General features: G+C 41.3%; 1 protein-coding gene across 3 annotated transcripts in view; it reads left to right on the top strand.

Moving 5' to 3' along the window:
* LOC117754645 (receptor tyrosine-protein kinase erbB-4-like) overlaps positions 1 to 18,575 on the top strand; it is a 286,366-nt gene that overhangs the window by 114,854 nt on the left and 152,937 nt on the right. For all 3 annotated transcript variants that reach the window (XM_034573682.1, XM_034573681.1, XM_034573683.1), the window contains exon 2: positions 17,273 to 17,424. In XM_034573682.1, coding sequence (XP_034429573.1) covers positions 17,273 to 17,424 — 152 coding nt within the window. The remainder of the gene's footprint in view (positions 1 to 17,272; positions 17,425 to 18,575) is intronic.

The following is an 18,575-nucleotide window of genomic DNA, read 5'->3' as shown; positions in this document are numbered from 1 at the left end:
GAAAATCAGGTGTGACAACATCCCCTCAATCATCAATAGAGCTGCCTCCTCTTCATTTCTCGCCATTGACTACATATTGAATGCTGATGAGGGAGAGAATTGATCTCCGCTCTCGCTCGTTCTCACAGGGAGATGACTTTACATGGGCAGTGAGCGAAAAAGGCAATCAGAGGAAATGGGTTGACAGACAGAGGATGGGAAAAGAAAGAGGTTTGAGGGAATTAAACGCTCCAAAGCGGGAGTAGAGTTGTGGAGTGGAGTTGCCGCTCTAATTGGTGGCGTCTGGGGGCTTTGAAGTAATCAAGACGGAGGGAAAACCGACTCGGGCGCTGATAAAACTATTAGTGGTTTCCGGAAAACCAGTCTGGCATTAGCACAGCTTTACGGTGTGTGGGAGATGCAGACGCTGGATAAGTGGAGGGGATCACTGTCTATACGTGCTGAAGAAGTAGCTCTATTTCACAGATTGCGTCACATCTGCAAGGGGGCTGTCTGTATCCGCGACTGTTGCACACAGCTGCGGTTATTTATAAGACCCGTATTATATATTTGCAGCTACTGAGAAATCAGACGTATACAGTGAAACTAAAAGATATCTCCCATGTTAATAAAACTGATGATACGACCGAGCACATGAGAGTGTACACCTGGCCTCAAGCTGTTTGTTGACTGACTTACTAAATAATAAATAATATCATGCTACCTTGAGGCGCTATAGGAAAAATCTAAATGGCATATTGAACAATGAAGATGATTATAAGTACAGTATGGATTTTGAGGGTATGGATTTTTGTATTATTGCATATTAAAAAACAAATTTTATTGCATATTTTCTTATACAGAATACATTAGAGTGGGAGTGGGTGAGACGTTATTTATTTAACTTTATTTAAAAATGTTTATATAAACAAAGATTGCAGATATGTGCTCAACACCGAATATATACAGCCAAAGTGACCTGAGAAATTGTGGACATAAAAGTAAAAGTGTACAATGAAGTGAATGTTATAATTCTTATCTTTAAAATGTGAAATTATATTTTTGTTCATTGTTGCAAAATTTACATTCGTTTTCTATATCTTAAAATTTGGAGGGATATAGATTAGTTGGATATATATCCAATATATGTAAAACTTTTATTGTTATTGGTGACACAGAAGAAGATGGAAGAGACTTTCTCACCTTGCACAGTAATTGAAGGATCTTGATGAAAGTGAATTTGGTGCCATTTCTAAAATGTTCATATGGTGATGAATGTGTGTGTGGCACAGGCTGTTCTACCGTGTGGCACTACCGGTGATAACTCCTCCCTGCACACCGTGGGCCTTTACTTCCAGCATATCGACAAGTGAGAGGCAAAACAATCTGAAATCCATAGCTGCGCATGATGAACGACACAAAGCATTTCAAAATCAATCAGGATTTTAAACGTGTTCTCATGTGCCACCAGCTTTATTGAGAGTCCATTTCAGCCAGATGACATTTTTAGTTTCTCTGCTTTCCTCGCACCTTGATATTCATATCATCTCCCGCAGAAAAGCCCTAACAGGGAAATCATTGGGTGTTGTCAGCCAGCAGGAAAGTTAGACCATCAAAGATAATTGCATGCTAATGTTCAATAAGCCTTGTAAGTCGCTGAAGATAAGTGTGGCTGCCAAACAGCCTTGCCAGGGGAAAGCACACCTAATCCCTTGGCTGTGGCCGGGGGGAAAATTAATACTTAGCTCCTCTGGCCAGACGCTTCCAGTGTGCATGGTGGAAGAAACAATTACACAACGGGCCACCAGCGCCCAAATTAATGAATAACCGAGGAGATTCCCATGTGTACACACTCTAACAAAGATGCATCTACCTGTGCACGAGCTGTGCAAACAGCTAAAAATCGTACGGAAGCAGCAGAAGCGGACTGTTTGTTCGAGTTCACTGGACGATGACGTTTAAACAGGAGGGCCTTGTCGTTTCACCATGCAAAATATTCATCATTTTCACCCCCTCCTCTCTGCTGTATCCTCTCATTGCATGGTGGTCTGGATCTACATTATAAGTTATTAAAATATGCCTAAAAAACAGATGCATATGTTGAAAACTAAGTAAATGGACTTCTTCTTGCTCTTTGCTCTTTTAAAGACTATTCAATCACAAAAATGATACTCATATACATGATCTTTGACATGTATTCTAGTGGCATTATTGTATTTAAATCTGTCAACTGGCCGGTTTTGCTGTTTGATATTTTCTTGCCACCATTTGTTCCCATTTGGACACTTTTGTTGAGCTGAGGAAAAGGTCTTGGAGACGGCATTTGTCATCTTGTCATCTTCGAAGACTGAACAGTGACACTTCTCCACCCAATAAAACGCTACATGAGGTGATATCAACAGGATATTATGAAGCAGGAGGTTATAATGGGAGGAAATTGAAAGTACTCAGGAAGAAAAGAGGACTGAGACAGTTTTCTTGTCAAAGCAGGAAATAAAATGTGAAAAGAAAACGCAATTCTGTGCCCTGACAACATTTCTCTATGTTGTGACAAATTTAATTACTAATTAGATTATGTTCAGTCACGATATTTTTTTAATGAATGAAGTGCTACATTTATTAATGGAAGTGAGTACAGGTATTTCCTACATAGGCTGAGATGGACCAAATGACTGCTCCACAAAAGTGACACCAAAGTGGCTTGATCGCCCCCTGGTGGCTGGTCATGAATTCCGCCTCCTCCATGTCAATGAATGGGACATGGACCAAACTACAAAAAGTCAAAGCACTTGTTTGATGATTTTTTCTCGAATATGTTTTCTGTCATTTTAGTTTGTTCTAATCTCACTATTGTTTGTTCAACTATTACTTTTTATGGAATTTTTTTTTTGATGCTATAAAAGCTTTCAGTTGGACCTAGATCACTACTTCGCAGACTGTGGCTCCAAATGTGCAAGAAGGCATTTTTGTTTCCAGAATGTTTTAGCTTCATTTCTGGATCGTGGGAGGAAGTGGACAAGCGTCGTCCATCTTTATATACAGTCTACTCTCTCACACACCATGCAGAGACTGGGTTAGGGTCTACAGTCCTGTCTGTTGTGTAGACCACAAAACCACTTTGGGTAAGGTAACACAAGTCTGTGGTTTTGCTAAATCATAAATAGACAGGTTGGCCTTTTTGTAATATACCAGACCTCCCCTACCTAAACACAGGGCTGTAAGTTCCTACATATAAGCTTAGAGATATTCACTAATAAAGTCGTAGAACTATGTATAAAAAAAAAGATTAAGATAAGAAATAAACCCCTTAACTCTCATTTCATCTCCCAGGGAATTTTCTTTAGTGTTTCCCTTGCAAACACAAATAGTAATGCATTCTGTTTACTACAACATACATGTATGTAAACACACACAGTGACAGCACAATCCATTCTGCCTGACCACCGCAGCTCTGTGCTGCCTAGTAATTTATGGCTGAGCCTGATATCTTATTACAAGATGTATTTGCTCTCTCCTCTAATAAGAACATAGATTACAGGCAACACTGAATTCACTATCTGCATCCCAGCGGATTGCTTGGCCTGCCCGGGTGTTAGCTTATATCTTTTTAAGCGTCAGCATCTGGCTATTTACATTTATTCGCTAAGCTTTAAAACAAATTATAATCGATCTGGGGCGTGATGAAAAGGGTGGTCCTGCTGCAAGTTAACAGGAATGCAAGGTGACAAGGACAGCGGAATCACAAGCGGCTCCTGTGTGGCTGTGCACTGCTAGAAAGAAGGACAGCGATGTGGATGTCTGATACGCGCAATTGGTCGGAGACACACACCAGGAAGTTTTAAGTTGAAATGGGACCGGAGAGCCATGTTCTATGACATGCCGCTGTCTCTCTGCTCAGGTTTTCTGTCACTCTCAACTCTGAGCTGTCAGTAGCAGGAGAGAGTATTTAAACGTGCATGAAACAGCATTTTAACTATTAGACTATGATCCCCACTGCAGCTAGTATTACATAAACTTCTTAATCTGTTTCAGGTAATCTAACATTGTTGTACTAGACAAAACAACTAACAAACAATACATCAATGTAAAGTTTGAGGGGCAGATGAAAAAAACAAGTGAGCAAATCACCATTTTTTTGTTACTAAAATTATAACTATAATCTGTTAAAATTACGAAAACTATTTTATCAAGATATTTTTGTAAATTAATGTGCATAATTGACAACATTTTCTTCGTCTGCGTGTCAGAGGGCATCACTTTAATTTTGGTGTGTGACTGATACAGTGACTCTGCTTTGAAAGATCATTGAGTCTATTTTTATTTCACCAGCACTTTGGTGAAATAATAAAATCAAATATTGAACAGAAAATATGATGCAGTTTGTCATGTTTTACTGGTTGATTTATAATTTAAATGTAATTGTAAACCTGATTATAGATTGTTTTATCAGCAAAGGTATCTCAGGAAAAGGACCAATGGGAAACACTAATGCGTCCAGAGATTCCTCCAGCAGCGTCTTCCTGTCATCTCGACACATCACACATAAATATTAATCCTTTCTGCTTGTCACTGTGTTCCAGCAGTTTAATGGAATAAATTATCTCACCGTGCTGACAGCTTCAGACATGACTGTTGTAACATGCTAGAAATCACGCTGTTATCTGACAGGCTGAGAGAGGAGGGAAACCCGGAGATGCTTGCTTGTGGATCAAGACGTGATATTGATGGTATTGTTGTGAATTGACGCTGCATCAAGGGAATCTTTTGTTTTTCTTCACAAGAAAAACTAAAATTGCCAATTGCAAGAAGGCGCTCTCTGAAATCTGAACCTTTTCTTCTGTTGTCGGTGGTAAAATTCAATCTTGGAGCCGAATTGAAGATGAATTCAACTCGGGGGGCGATGGCCAGTATCTTGGGGCTTTTATGGTCCGACTGGTTTCTTTTATCATGAGTCAAACTCTTCTCCACACAAAACACAAACAGCGACACTTGTTATAGGTTCTTTATGTCCAAATTACATTTTCACACATAAACAGCTATGTGCATATGAATACAGATAAAGTAAAAAGCCAATAACTGATGCATTTCAGTCAATGTGTTCCACCTCTTTTTATCTCCACCAGGACTGTTTACCTGCGCGCAACCAAAACCTGCTCAAACGTGATTGGTCAAACTAGAAAGAAACAGAATAGCTTTCAGTCCTCCGCCTACAGATTCAACTTTATAACATCTAGAGTTTATTTATCGAGATTAGGTAAAATTAAGAATTTAAACAAGAGGGGATGCTTTTCCTTCTTAGGAAAGAGAATTTGAAATCTCGTCTGACGTCACCTTCTCCTTGTAATAATCCTCTTCTCATGACTAGGTGATGATGTTGAAGCACCTTTGTGAGTAGCAGACTAGTGACGTTCAGTCTCTCTCCTCTCTTTAGTGACCACTATGATGCGTGTGGCGTTCTTGGCATGGCTGCTCGGTGGTTGCAAACCGTTGATCCGCTGAGCTGTGCCGTGCATTTCTGGTGGGGTTGTTTGGTTTTGCTCACGTACATTCTTCACTGCATTTTACAGTGTAAACAGTGCCAACCCCTGTCTGTGCTGTCCTGGGAAGAAGATCAGCTTTAGGAGCAAACATCACACGAGGAAGAAACTAAGCAAAATCACCACGTGTCCTTAGACAATGACGTTTGGTTTAAATGGCAGGATTTGAAATCTTACTGCATGGATCATCACATGACTGTATTGTGCTTTGCCTCAAATCTGCACCGTTTAATTCAAATTCAATTTTTCTGTCTTGATGCTATGGAGACGGCTGAGCTCTCTGCTGCCTGGTGAGCTGTCGACGCACAAACATTTTTGTGGAAATTGACGGGGGATAAACCGTTAATAGGAAACCACTGCACAATCAGCCCACCAGCGGAGGTGCATATTTGTGCAGGCACATGTACAGTAAGCACAGGAATACACACATGTATACATTACCACCTTCCACTTGTGGAAAGCACGGGTTCCAAAAGCCTGCTGAGAAATCATTTCCCGGGCAAGCGAGCGAGGCAATTCCATCACAGTGTTGAGGAAAAAAGGGCCTTTTTTTTTTAATGGGGAAAAATGGGAGGCAGGGGAAGAGTTAGCAGTAGAAGCCAGGATAATTGATGGCAACTGTTTGGGTATGAGATTAAGATTCATGGGTAGGACCACACATGGGGGCTGGAAAGCGTTATGCGCTGGAGGCATGAAGGATATGAGGCAACACCTTGACTAGCCTGCTGGCTTAATTGATAGAGTGTCATCCCAGATGCAGCATAAAAAAAGAGAAACCATCATAAAAAGGGTTTAACTTACTGATGGAACGGAGGCAAGGATCGTTTCCAGCACCCAGGCCTGCTGAGAGCGACAGACAGAGAGACAGACAGGAAGGGATGCGAAGGGGGAAACAAAGTGGTGGAAGCCCAGAGGCAAGAGAAGCAGGTTGGCATGTGGAAGGTCGGTGGTTCTTCTCCCCAGACCGGCTGGAAAAGGGCTTGTAGGGAAGTATGTGAGTTACACTCTCCCACTCCTCAACAACTGCCCTTGAGGAGCCTTTCAGCAGTTTGCTTAACACACAGCTGCCCCGGTGGAGCGGTTCAGTGGACGACAGTAGAGGATGTCGCTCCTGCTCTGAATGTGACTCTACACCGTGCAGGGAAAGTGCAAAGAGCTGGACTATTCCCAGATACAATAGCTTGTGTTTTTCTTTTAAAGGATACACAATGAATGTCTCTCAGCCCTTTTCCTTCAGTCACTTCTTGATCCTTTATGAAGACAAATAGCTCCCAAAGGTGCCAGCTATAAAACACCTGATACTTTCCATTATGAGTCATCTCTCTAGTAGCAATTTGCGGGTTCACCCTTGGTAAATATCTGACCCACTGCACTGATTATGATTTATACTGTAGAGGGAACATTTGAGAATGGTTGACTTATAAAGGAAGTCATGCACAAAATCTGGTATGAGAAAATCAAATTGAGGGGAGATGTAAAAATTGGGGTCAAAACTGGCAGGAGATAAAAAAAGAGACAATGGTAGAGGCAAATATTAATGGTCATGGACCCAAGTGTACTATTTTTAGCATTGACGAGACTGTGCCGTTTCAATTTCCATAAAGTTTCGATAAAGAAATGAAACCATTTGGGGGGGGACTGGCCTCTGGGCTACAGACTGCATGTGCCAGCCATTTGGTCACATGAAGGATTTTTTTTTCTGCACAATGTTGCTTCATAAAAAACAAGATAAAATTGAAAAAAAGGACAGAAATGGGACGACAAAGCTGTGAGAAATTGTCAGTCTGAGAATTAATGGCACTAATTCAATAGCACTGATATGAGATTATCTGCATCATAGTCTTAATTGTTAATATTAATTATTAAGATAAGGCTTAACTTGACAGCGATATAACCATGTATTAGCACAGCAGGGCAGTTGCCTCACTATCACCAGAGAGCAGGAATTAAATTTGCATTTAGGATTTGGAAGTATGTTAAATTAATCTTAGCATATGATCACCTCTGTGTTTATGTGACCTGAATTTAGTGCTGTATAATTGAACAGATGCATCCATACAAAAACACAGACACTGTAAAGAAATGAAAAGAAAGCAGCCTTCTTCGTTGGTAGGAGACATATTCTCCACTGCTTGTAAAGGCTTCAGTCATTTGAACAGATGATTGAGGCTTTTACATTCATGGTTAGCACAGATTATGTGACTGTGTGTGTTTCGTTAAAGCACATTTTCTTCTTTTTATCACTTTTAGCATTTGGTTGATACAAAGCACACAGAGGCATTGTTAAATTCAGCCATCCCATGATTTATGTGAGAGCCTGTGTGAATCTATATCGTAATAAACCAAAGTTGAACTCTCAGTAGCAGCGACGTGTGTGTGTGTGTGTGTGTGTGTGTGTGTGTGTGTGTGTGGGGGCGGGCGGGCGGGCGGGCGTGTTTTTGTGTGTGTAACTGATTACCCCCTGAGGTCCACTTAAGTTCGTCAGCTTGTTGGTAGAAACAGAAAAGCTCAAGGCCACTGCGGAGACGTGTGTGCACTAAGTCTCCTGTTCCTTTCACACGCCACTAACGCTGTCACACACACATTTGCACCAATTTAGGATGTGAGCTGTTCATTTGACCCCATTGCTCAGCCCATCTACCGTCTCTCTTTAGCAGACTTTGGGGATTCGAGCCACCTCAGGGGTTTACTCTTTCTGCTATTAGCACGTAAAGAGCACAGCGTTTCACTGCACCTTGCGTCGGCAGGAAGCTTCTGAGACGGCAAGAGCAAAGGCAAAGCCACCAGGGAAAAACTTTATGAAAAAACTTTATGTGAGTGCAAAGCTGTGACAATGAAATAGTTTTGATGTGAAATATCGTAATCACATGTATAGGCTCAAATGTGCAGATACGTGCACAGACACATTCCAATTCTGTCCCACACCCTGTGTATAGCTTGTGCCTGCATGTACACACACACACACACACACACACACACACACACACACACACACACACACACAAAGTCTGGCCCAAGTTTAAAACAGGTCTGGTGACATAGAAGAGCCCAACTGCCAATTACAAACTGCCTTTTTTACGTCATGATTATCCATCCATCCATTATCTATACCACTTATCCTTTAGGGTTTGCTCGCTGGAGCCAATCCCAGCTATGAGGGATACACCCTGAACAGGTCGCCAGCGAATCACAGGGCCGAGAGACAAACAACCATCACTCTCACATTCACACCTACAGTCAAGTTCGAGTCTCCAGTTAATCTAATGTCTTTTGATTGTGGGAGGAAGCTGGGCTACCCAGAGAAAACCCACACAGACATGGGGAGAACATGCAAACTCCACACAGAAAGACCCCAGCCCCAAACCATAGAAGTTATAGTTCTAACCACTGCACCGTCGAGTTGCCTCTGTCATGATTAACTAAACAACAAGTTATAGACCTTGAAGAGCTGACTGTATTTACACTGTTATACTTTACTGATTTGTATGGGCATAAAGAAACATCCTAACTTAGGGTGCTAAATTCATGATCTGAAACTGAACACGCTGTTCCTCGTAGAAAGAAATGATTAAGGGGAATGGAGCTGTGTTTGATTTAGTCCTCCAATGGATCATATACTGGTTACCCTGTTCTAACATTTATCCAACTGTGTTCACACTGTGAGCAACTCTACCAAAGTCAGCCATGAGGTTCTTGTCATGTTTGGCTGAGCTGTAACAGCTCTTTAGTGGTGGAGGCCTGGAAGCTGACATCTCAATGTTAATCAGGAACCTTGCCTGGAAAGATATTGATCATATTTGATCCACCTCACACACACAACAGCCTAACTCTGCCCTTTAAAGAAATGTCCAGAGCAGCTGTGGAGGCCTCTCCATTGGTTGCTCCTTAGTCTTTCCTGGGGCAACAGCCACCAATTATGCCTTAGGAGAAACTCTCCATCCACTTACTTGCTAATAAAGGCTCTGGACAAAATGATGAAGGTGCTTTCAGTGCTGTTTAGTTTTGAAATGCATGATAAAATTTGTATATCTTATCATCAGCATCCCTCTAAACCTGGTTCATTTTGCCCTCCAGTGGTTGGAGCGTAATTGGTGTAATGGCGGTATATCAGCAGCTGGTGGTCATGCACTCATGCTCAGGGACAATCGTCCTAAGTTAATTGTTGAGTGTGTGGTATACACATCTAGCATACCTGAAATACTCCATGTCTCCTGCTTTTCTCTAACTTTGTCCAACAAGTTCTTTTTCACAATGACGCAGATGGTGAGAGGTGATAAACATCTGTCAGATGCACGACATCTTGATTTTCCTATTGCATTCTATTATTTTTATCTACATTTTGCAGATATTGCATAAATCTGCCATCATCTCTGCTGTTATGATACAGCTAAAAAAAACATATGATTTTAAATCTCGTATTTTAATTCCTCAATATTTTTTAATGAATTAAATTCTGAATCACTGTTGTGCCACATAATTGCCTTTAATTTAACTTACTTGTCGCAATGTGCACATTGTCCTTAAGTCCCCATCACTGATCAAAGGCCCTAATCTGTGATAAACCTGGCAGGGAGGAACTTTATGACTAGTATTTGTGTCATCTGAAGTAAACCTCCCAAAACAGTTGTATCATGTTTTCTCATATTAACAACTCAATGGACATTCAGTTATTTTCAAAGGAAGTCCCAGCAATCAGAGTAACTCAGTTATTATAATCTCATAATAATCATTCCTTCCTTTCTTAAATGTATGTCTATAACCTTCTGTAAATTAAGTGTTAATATTAAGTGCAAAGGAACATTACATTGCATTGAAATAAACATACTTAATTGAGATATTTAATTTAGATGGTCTTTATATCTTTGATTTTAAATTCAGTTTATTAGTCACGTACTTAACAACACATAATTGTATTATTTAATCAAAAGAGCTTTGATAATGTCAAATCTATTTCATAAAATCACAAATAGAGCTTGTGTGTTACAAGGGTAAGCAAGAATTGAGGGTCACACACACACACGCGCGCAGACAAACAAACAAACACAGAAAAACACTTTTACTGGGGTCTAAAGGTCTTTTCACTAGATCTACTCTCGGCAGCGCATTCAGTCAAGAAGAGGCAACCAGAGGATTTTGGGTAATGAGATATGTCAGTGTCAGCCAATCACTCCCCTGTGACTCGGATGGATTTTTATTGTCTGGAGACAAGTCTAAATCCTACAGAGATACTGAGGTGGTGAGACATACTTAATGGATGAGGTGCAGCCTTCGTACTTTTTTTCCACTGACCAGTTCTGCCGGTTTCACAAAAGTGATCTGGGAGACGACCAGGGACGAGTGAATGAGAAAATTGGTTGTGTTCAAATAAAGAAAAACATATCCAAACGGTTGCAGCATGCTTTTTAAAACTTATTTAATTTAATTTCAGTGACCACTGACAACATTGACAACACACATTTAAACAACTTTCTAATTCACAACTGCAGTATCACACATCATTCCATCACAACAACCATATTATATATTAATATATGTACATGTAAAAATCTACAATGTTGAATAAAATGATGTAACTGAATGTAAATTCATATTTTTAAACTCCCCATTGGAATTTAAGCATATAGGTTAAATGGGTTACTAATGTTCTCATATCTATAAATAATATTATCAAATAAATATGAAGCAGTTGTCCTATGTCTCACCACAAGAGTCTGCTTTTTCTGATTTAAAATAAGATGCACGTTTCAAGGTAGTCTCTTAATCTAAGAAAAACACACAAAGAATCTAAGGACTTTTAGGACAAACCTATGCTACCTCTCATAGAATTGAGTCTGAGACTGAAACGCTGACTTTAACTCACCTCTGTGGTGATTTTTGTCAGACGATGTCATGGTTATAAAATCAGGATATTGACAGTGCAGAACAGCAGCTTGGAAATGACTTGGAGATGCCTGCTGTTTAAGATTCACAGTCACTGTTTCATAATAGTCCCGTTGTCTGATATCAGAAACAGAGGGACATGTAAATTAGAACGGTTCTATTGGGAGTTTGGCTGTATTGAAATACTGTATATGAGAAATAGGGAGAGAATAAAACTGGCTGACACAGGGCAGAATGTAAATCTGACATGATGATCATGACTATGCTTATAAGTGTTTAACGTCATCCAGCCACATTTAATTTCTGAGCAGATTTTAGCTTCTTTTCATTGACGGTTTGCTGCTATTCCACAAGAGTTTCAACTACATCCTCAATTTTCCATACTGATCGTACACAGTCCAGCAATATACTTGGTTGCTTGGTCCATCATCCATCACTATCACATTTGAGTAGATTTCTTTATGCACCTATACCTTGGTTCTCTTCAGTGCTGGCCAGGTAGTGTATCCAGTCGGCTTGTCATAGCCTGTTTACCTGTTTGTCAGAGTTTAATTGCTGAAAACAGCTGCCTGCTGCATGGAAAGAGGTTAATGAGAGCCGTGAGACTGAGCTGTACATTACACATACAGATCATATCCGTGGACGACGTATTAGTGACACTCATGATATATCTGATGCATGTAATCAGCTCCTGTAAGTACACCGACAGCTGCAGGCTATCCTCTGTGGAAAACTCCCATGGGGTGTTCGAGGATGTGTGCGCCAGCAAGGGCATAAATGCTAATTTATGACGGACCATATGGAGACAGCAGCAGCATTGTTTGTAGGTGACCAGAGCTCGGAGGGTAGTGAGAGGTTAGCATTGCTGGACCGTGCAGCCATCACGAACACTCATCTAGTTATTGTTTCTGATGCTTATTAAGCTGCTCAGCAGATGGACAATAATCTGGGCCATGATTACCATCAGAATCAGTGGCTTGTAACTCACACTTAGCCCAGCAGAGCTCATCTGGGGGACATTGGGGGACAAAGGATGGCTCCGACTGCTGCGTGCCTGACAGAAAATTTAGCTTAACTCCGACAAGGTCCCCCTGTTTATTCAAGCCACGTAAGCCAAGCTCAGCTATTGACAGTGTTTACTTATGGAAGTGACATTTGCAACTTTATTTGATTGAGTCAGTTACTGGCTATTGGGATGACCTTTTGTTGGCTTCCTTGGCAGGAGCCTATAAACCTAAGAGACTTGCAAGCTTTATAGGCATTCAATAATCGCACAAGGCACTATTGATGAAGTTGTTGTGTGCACCACGTATGAAATGAATTGGGCAAGGAGCACACACCACAGCAGTGCAGTGCCTATGCAATCCTGATGAGGATAATTATAAAAAGTAAAACTGATGAAAATGCAGCTCTGGGGCATTCAGGTTTCTCTGCCAAACATTGGTTTGTTTTGTTCTTATGTAAAGGCCTCACTGTTTGCATTCCCCCTTCGGGTGACTGTCGTGAAATTGTCAGAGACAGTGATGGATCCATTGTAGTCCTGTCTGGTGGTTGTCTGTTGGAGCTGCATGGAAACCATTTAAAAAACACAGCTACTGACAATCTTTTCTTCAGGAGGTTTCTGACCGATTTGCGAGAGAAAGAGAGGCGCATGAAAATGTCCACACAATTGGCTCCGGACTTTCTCCGGAGATTGCCTTTCACATATGAACAACGCAGCTGGAGATTCTCCAGTCAGATGCTGTCACAACAACAGCAGCAGCATGCAGAGGCAGGATAATGTATTAATGTTTACAGCACATCGACACGATTGATTATCGTTGTCTTTTCAAGTTGACATCTTCTTCGGCCTCTCCTGCATTTATGACACATTTTTTTCATGAGATGTCTATATATATCTTTTTGCCGTTTTTGCAGTTTTGTGTCCATCGCGTGTTAGAAACGTCATCAATGCCCCCTCTTGATTTCCGTGTCTGACTGACTCAGACATTTGTGTTCTCACATACAGCATCTATCTATCTATCTATCTATCTATCTATCTATCTATCTATCCCTTTTTTAATCTGTAGTTTTTATGTCTTCTGCCATTAAGTGCGAAGTGGATGCAGGTGGAGGAAACCAAACTGCTATGGCAACCCAAATTCAATTTTGTGCAGCTGGTCTGTGCAGTTAGTACCCACCCACTGAAAGAGAGTGAACATATAGGTGCCGTGATTGTGGGCGTGTTGGCCTTCATGGCACATCTGGTGAACACATGGACAGGTTTGTCCTCATCCATCCACCTCAAAGCATTGCAGGAAAAACTAGCCTCTGTAAATTCCCTTTTCATCCATATAAATGACGGCAGATACGAATTTCAACCCATCAGCCCGTAATCTTCTCATTAATTACACATATTGGAAAATCCTGAATTATTATGATCCATTGCCTTAATCCATCACTTCTCAGACAATTCCCTGCAAACAAATGTAATCAATTTAATCACACAGTCAAATACAATTCCTTTGTATATACACATGTATATGGGGTGAATCTCATTGACATTCTCAGCTGTGAGTGTGGAATCGAGTGAAATCCGTCAAGCAGAGAAGATGGATTCTCTTGTGGGCAGCCATAACTTTTACACAATATGAAGATTCATCTGTTCTTGCGAGCTATTCCCGCATCCGAGGCACTATGGTAAACAGCTGACAACTCAGTGTCTTATAACGCGTTCTCCAGGTCGCTCCAATACAAAGAGCAGGGACTGTGCTTTATTCAACCTTTGCGGTGATATAAAGGCTCAGATGTAACATATTGAGCATGGAGACAAATGGATTCGATCATGCAGCGAGGGGGAGAAAATACATCCTGAGGTCTTTTATTTACACCCGGCCCACATTCATGCGCACACACACACACATACAGACAGACATATCACCGGTAGGATCACTTTGCAGCAAACCCCTCAACAGTTCACACTTTCTCTTTATGCACACTACACAGCACAGATGGTTTTGTTGTGGTTCACTTGGCACCCAGCGCCATCTCGGTCTCATGCAGAGCTATAGGATTTCAGCGTTTCATTAGAAATCACACATGAGGAGAAAGAAAAAATAACCGTACAGACTTCACATCGCACCAGGCAGTTCTGGAAAGTCAGCGGGCTTACTGAAGGCAAGCTCGGGGATCCGAATGAGTATAAAAAAAACGAGTAAATTTCACTAGACATCACACGGCACAATGACCCTTTGGCCTGATCTCGGCACCTTGCCTCAAGGGTGCAATAACAGTTTATTACACCTATCCTCACTTTATGAGCCCCTCTACCCTCCATCCCGCTTCCCTCAAGCCCACGCTAACTGTTATTGAAAACACCCAGGTCTGTCATATATCATTCCTGAGCAGCGCGTTATGCTATGTGCAGTCTAGCTAATCACCACCGGCCATACGAGTATTGTACAGGTCACATTGGGATAGTTCCACTTATCTCATATCTGCTTAGATGAGGAAGTGTTTAAACCGAATCCCATTTGTCTTTACAGCCTGTGTTGCCTTGAGGCTGAATCCTCTTTTCTTTATATGTATCTGTGGTGTAATGACGGGGAGTAAATAGGAAAAGGAATTGAAAGATTTTGCCACAGTGCAGAGAAAAGGGGTAAATGAGTTTGGCCTAGTTTATTACTAGCCACGAGGATAGAATACCATCACTGTGGGAGATATAAGGTTTAGAAAGGTCTGCAGGAAATCTTGAATAGAAATGCAAAGTGTCAGTGAAGATCTTTCAGGGAGGAGGTGTTCAGAGAGAGAGGTAACAGCTCATGGATGACAAAGTGACAAGGCTCAGTGAAGGACACACCACCTCTCTGTTATATTCTGTCATTAAGTATGAAGAAGAAGGACGCAACAACAGTACAGAACTATAAATAAAACTGACTTATAATATATATATATATATGTGTATATATATATATATATATATTATTATTATTATATATATATTTTTTCCTGTCTTCATAGTCATTCAGGGGAAAAACTCCTGCATGATCACAAATACTTGTTCTGCATACGGCAAATCTTCTGCACAGCTGATAGCATCAACAACAACTGCATTGCATAGGGACTTTGTGTTTTGTCTGTGTTCATTGGCAGCAGCTATTGTGGATTTATGTTGCTGCTACATCTTTATAACTCTCTGACAAGATTTATGAATCTTACTATTGTCGCTCAAGTCTATAGCCTGTGTCCAGGTGTTTCTATGATTGTTTTCCACCTTGTTAATATTAATGCAGTCTGGCTGGAGACGAGAAAACACCGCTCTGTATTATTCAATGCAGCTCAACAGCAACACAAACTACAGACTCCACATTTGTTGTGCAGATATATCAACGCCTCCCTACACATGTTCAATAACAACTGAACATTATAACTTTCGTGAAGGCAGGTTTTTATTGCAGGACTGCTGTACTATTTTTAGCCAGATGTACCTTTATAAAATGTAATCATCAGTTGTACGCACAAGCTGCACTGTGCCTCACTGGAAATATTTTCTTGCTTTCGGTGTGGTTTTCTCCTGGTAGAGAGAAAAGTATCTGAAATATCAATGCATACGTCTGGTGGCTGAAAGATGTTCTTTAAATAGTTTTATCATATATGATTAACACCATATAGCCTAATATTGTTTTTTTTAATGAAACACAATGGCTTAGTCGGAGTACATTAACCATGCATACTGGAAAAGTCAGTGTATTCTGAGTGCAGATAGATTTAGCAGACATGCACTGTGGCTCAAAGCTAGTAAACATGGCTAGCATTGTTAGCATAGTCATGCCACCAGTAGCATGTTTGTGTGCTCTGAAATGAAAAGGGGGAATTTGCTCAACAGCGTTTACATCTATTCATCGTTAGGCGTTGACAGCTATATTGATATTTAAAATCTCATAAATAACCTCCTGGCAGGAATTGCCAGCAGCACATTGTTCATTTAAAAAGCAGCACGGGGAGACGAGGGATACAATCTACAGCAGTTTGTATTGAGGAAACAAACGGAAAAAACAAACAAACAAAACAAAACATGATGGATGCATGAAGTGGCAGCAGCCTAAGGAAAAAAAGAAGTGGATCAAATGACAACAAAATACATGATGGGAGGAGACGATAGGAGGGCAAGGAGAAGAAGAAATCCACGTTGAGGGCAACAACCCCAGCAATGATCCATGCTCCTACAGAGATTGATCAATGGAATATTGTTTTTTATTTATTATAGATGTAGGCTGATCTTCCCCAAACAACAGATGCCTACCTCCCTCCAAAAACATGTGAGGAGCCGCAGGCAATCTTGACTCAGCCCCTAATCTTTGTACTTGCTACAAACGGCCATGCTTCATACTACTCTGGGCAGCTTCAGCTGATTGCGCAGATGGTTTATGTCGTCATTGGGGGGGGGGTTAGAAAGCAAGGTGTGTGATCGCTGGAAGGTGTTCTAATAATCACTTGTCAAGTGAGCAGCCCAGCTAACTGCTAAAGAGCCCTCATCTGTCCCGAGTGCCCTGAGGGGAGCAGCGAGGTCCAGTGGCTTCCCAGTCTGACATGACCAGGGCAGCTAAGCAGGTGCTGCAGGTCACTGTCTATGGACTATTGCTTACACTGCATTTCCCTTTGTTTTGACACATTTGACACAGTAGAACATGAACCGGCTGTTTCTCCTGGTTCAAATTATGTGGAAAACCGTATCGAGGTGACAGACACTGTGTGTTTATGGTCAGTCGAAACTGTGGACCCCGTTAACAGGCTGTGTCATCATATCTGTGTGGCTGCTTTCTCACTGCTCTCTCAGCTACAGTGTATCTAATGAAGCTTTATTAATACTGTCTTGTCCCTGTCTCTCTTTTTCCTAGTGTGCACTGGTACGGAGAACAAGCTGAGCACACTGTCGGACCTGGAGCAGCAGTACCGCACCCTGAGGAAATACTACGAGAACTGTGAAGTTGTCATGGGCAACCTCGAGATCACGAGCATCGACCGCAGCCGGGACCTCACCTTCCTCAGAGTAAGGATGAAATATAAAGTCTGGTGTGCAGCAAGCAGACAGAATATACCTTCCTTATTAATTCAAATTTGTCAGTTATTGGCTCATCACTGGGGATTTGGAGTAGCTTCACATTTCTCAAAATGGAACTCTATGTTCTTGTGTCTAGAAGTATTTGAAAAATCCTAAACCTGTACAAGCGGAGTAAAATTACATTTCAGGGTTTCACATACTTCTTATTATCTGTCAATGGCAGTTACTGTGAAAATGATAGGGATAGTAAATCACCATCTTCTCATTCAACCTTGTTGCCCAGACAATACTTGTGCTCAAATAAGTTTCTACCAATCAGCATTCAGATTTGTGTCCACGTAGCCAATGACGTTTTCTTATCAGGGGTACTCCTTCTCTCTTCTTAGAGGGAGTCTGCTTGTATGCTCAGATTTGTGTGACACCATCTGCCAAATCTCCTCTTTGATTAAACATGAGTCACAGACAGAAAAGGGAAAGTGCTGGTGTCCCTTTCTTAAAAAACGTCCAGATATTTATGACGTTTTAAGAATCGCCTTATTCCTGGGCAGAGCGCGTGAGCAGCGTGATTCAAGCTGCCTCTTGGAGGTTAGTATGTAGGTGAGGAAGAATAGGTTTGCTTGGGTAAGGAAGCTGAGGTGGAATTGCTTTTACATGAATGCTTACCTCCATTTTGGTTTGATGGACACATGCATACACACAATCACTGCGTCAGATGATGCCTCTCAGGGGCCTGGGCCAGTAAGGGCACTAATGAAAGGTTAGTAGGTTACTATGGGGAATATGCAGGAGAAAGAAAAAAAACAGGCAGGTTTTTTTTTGTATGTGAAATCAGCTGCTACTCTTGACCTTTGCTGGCCCCCCCACTTCTCAAGAACAGCATGCTGGACTGCTGACTTCACTCTGCACCGCTAACGCCCTCCAACTCCAATTGATTCCAGTCTATCTCGGGGGCAGGGGAGCTCCCCTGGTGGCTACGCTACAGTGCTGACTGCATTAATAGGCCTGTATTGCTGTGAGAGTAAACTTGGCCACAGAGGGTTTTACCTAGAATGCAATGAAAGATATGTTTTTTTGTGTTGGATTTCCATGTTTCGTTTCTTACAGTGATGATTTAAAGTAAATACGACGAAGGGATTTGT

This window comes from Hippoglossus hippoglossus, chromosome 21 (assembly GCF_009819705.1).
Source record: "Hippoglossus hippoglossus isolate fHipHip1 chromosome 21, fHipHip1.pri, whole genome shotgun sequence".
NCBI lineage: Eukaryota > Metazoa > Chordata > Actinopteri > Pleuronectiformes > Pleuronectidae > Hippoglossus > Hippoglossus hippoglossus.
Note: the sequence above shows the minus strand (reverse complement) of the source record. Positions and strands in the feature narration are given on the sequence as shown.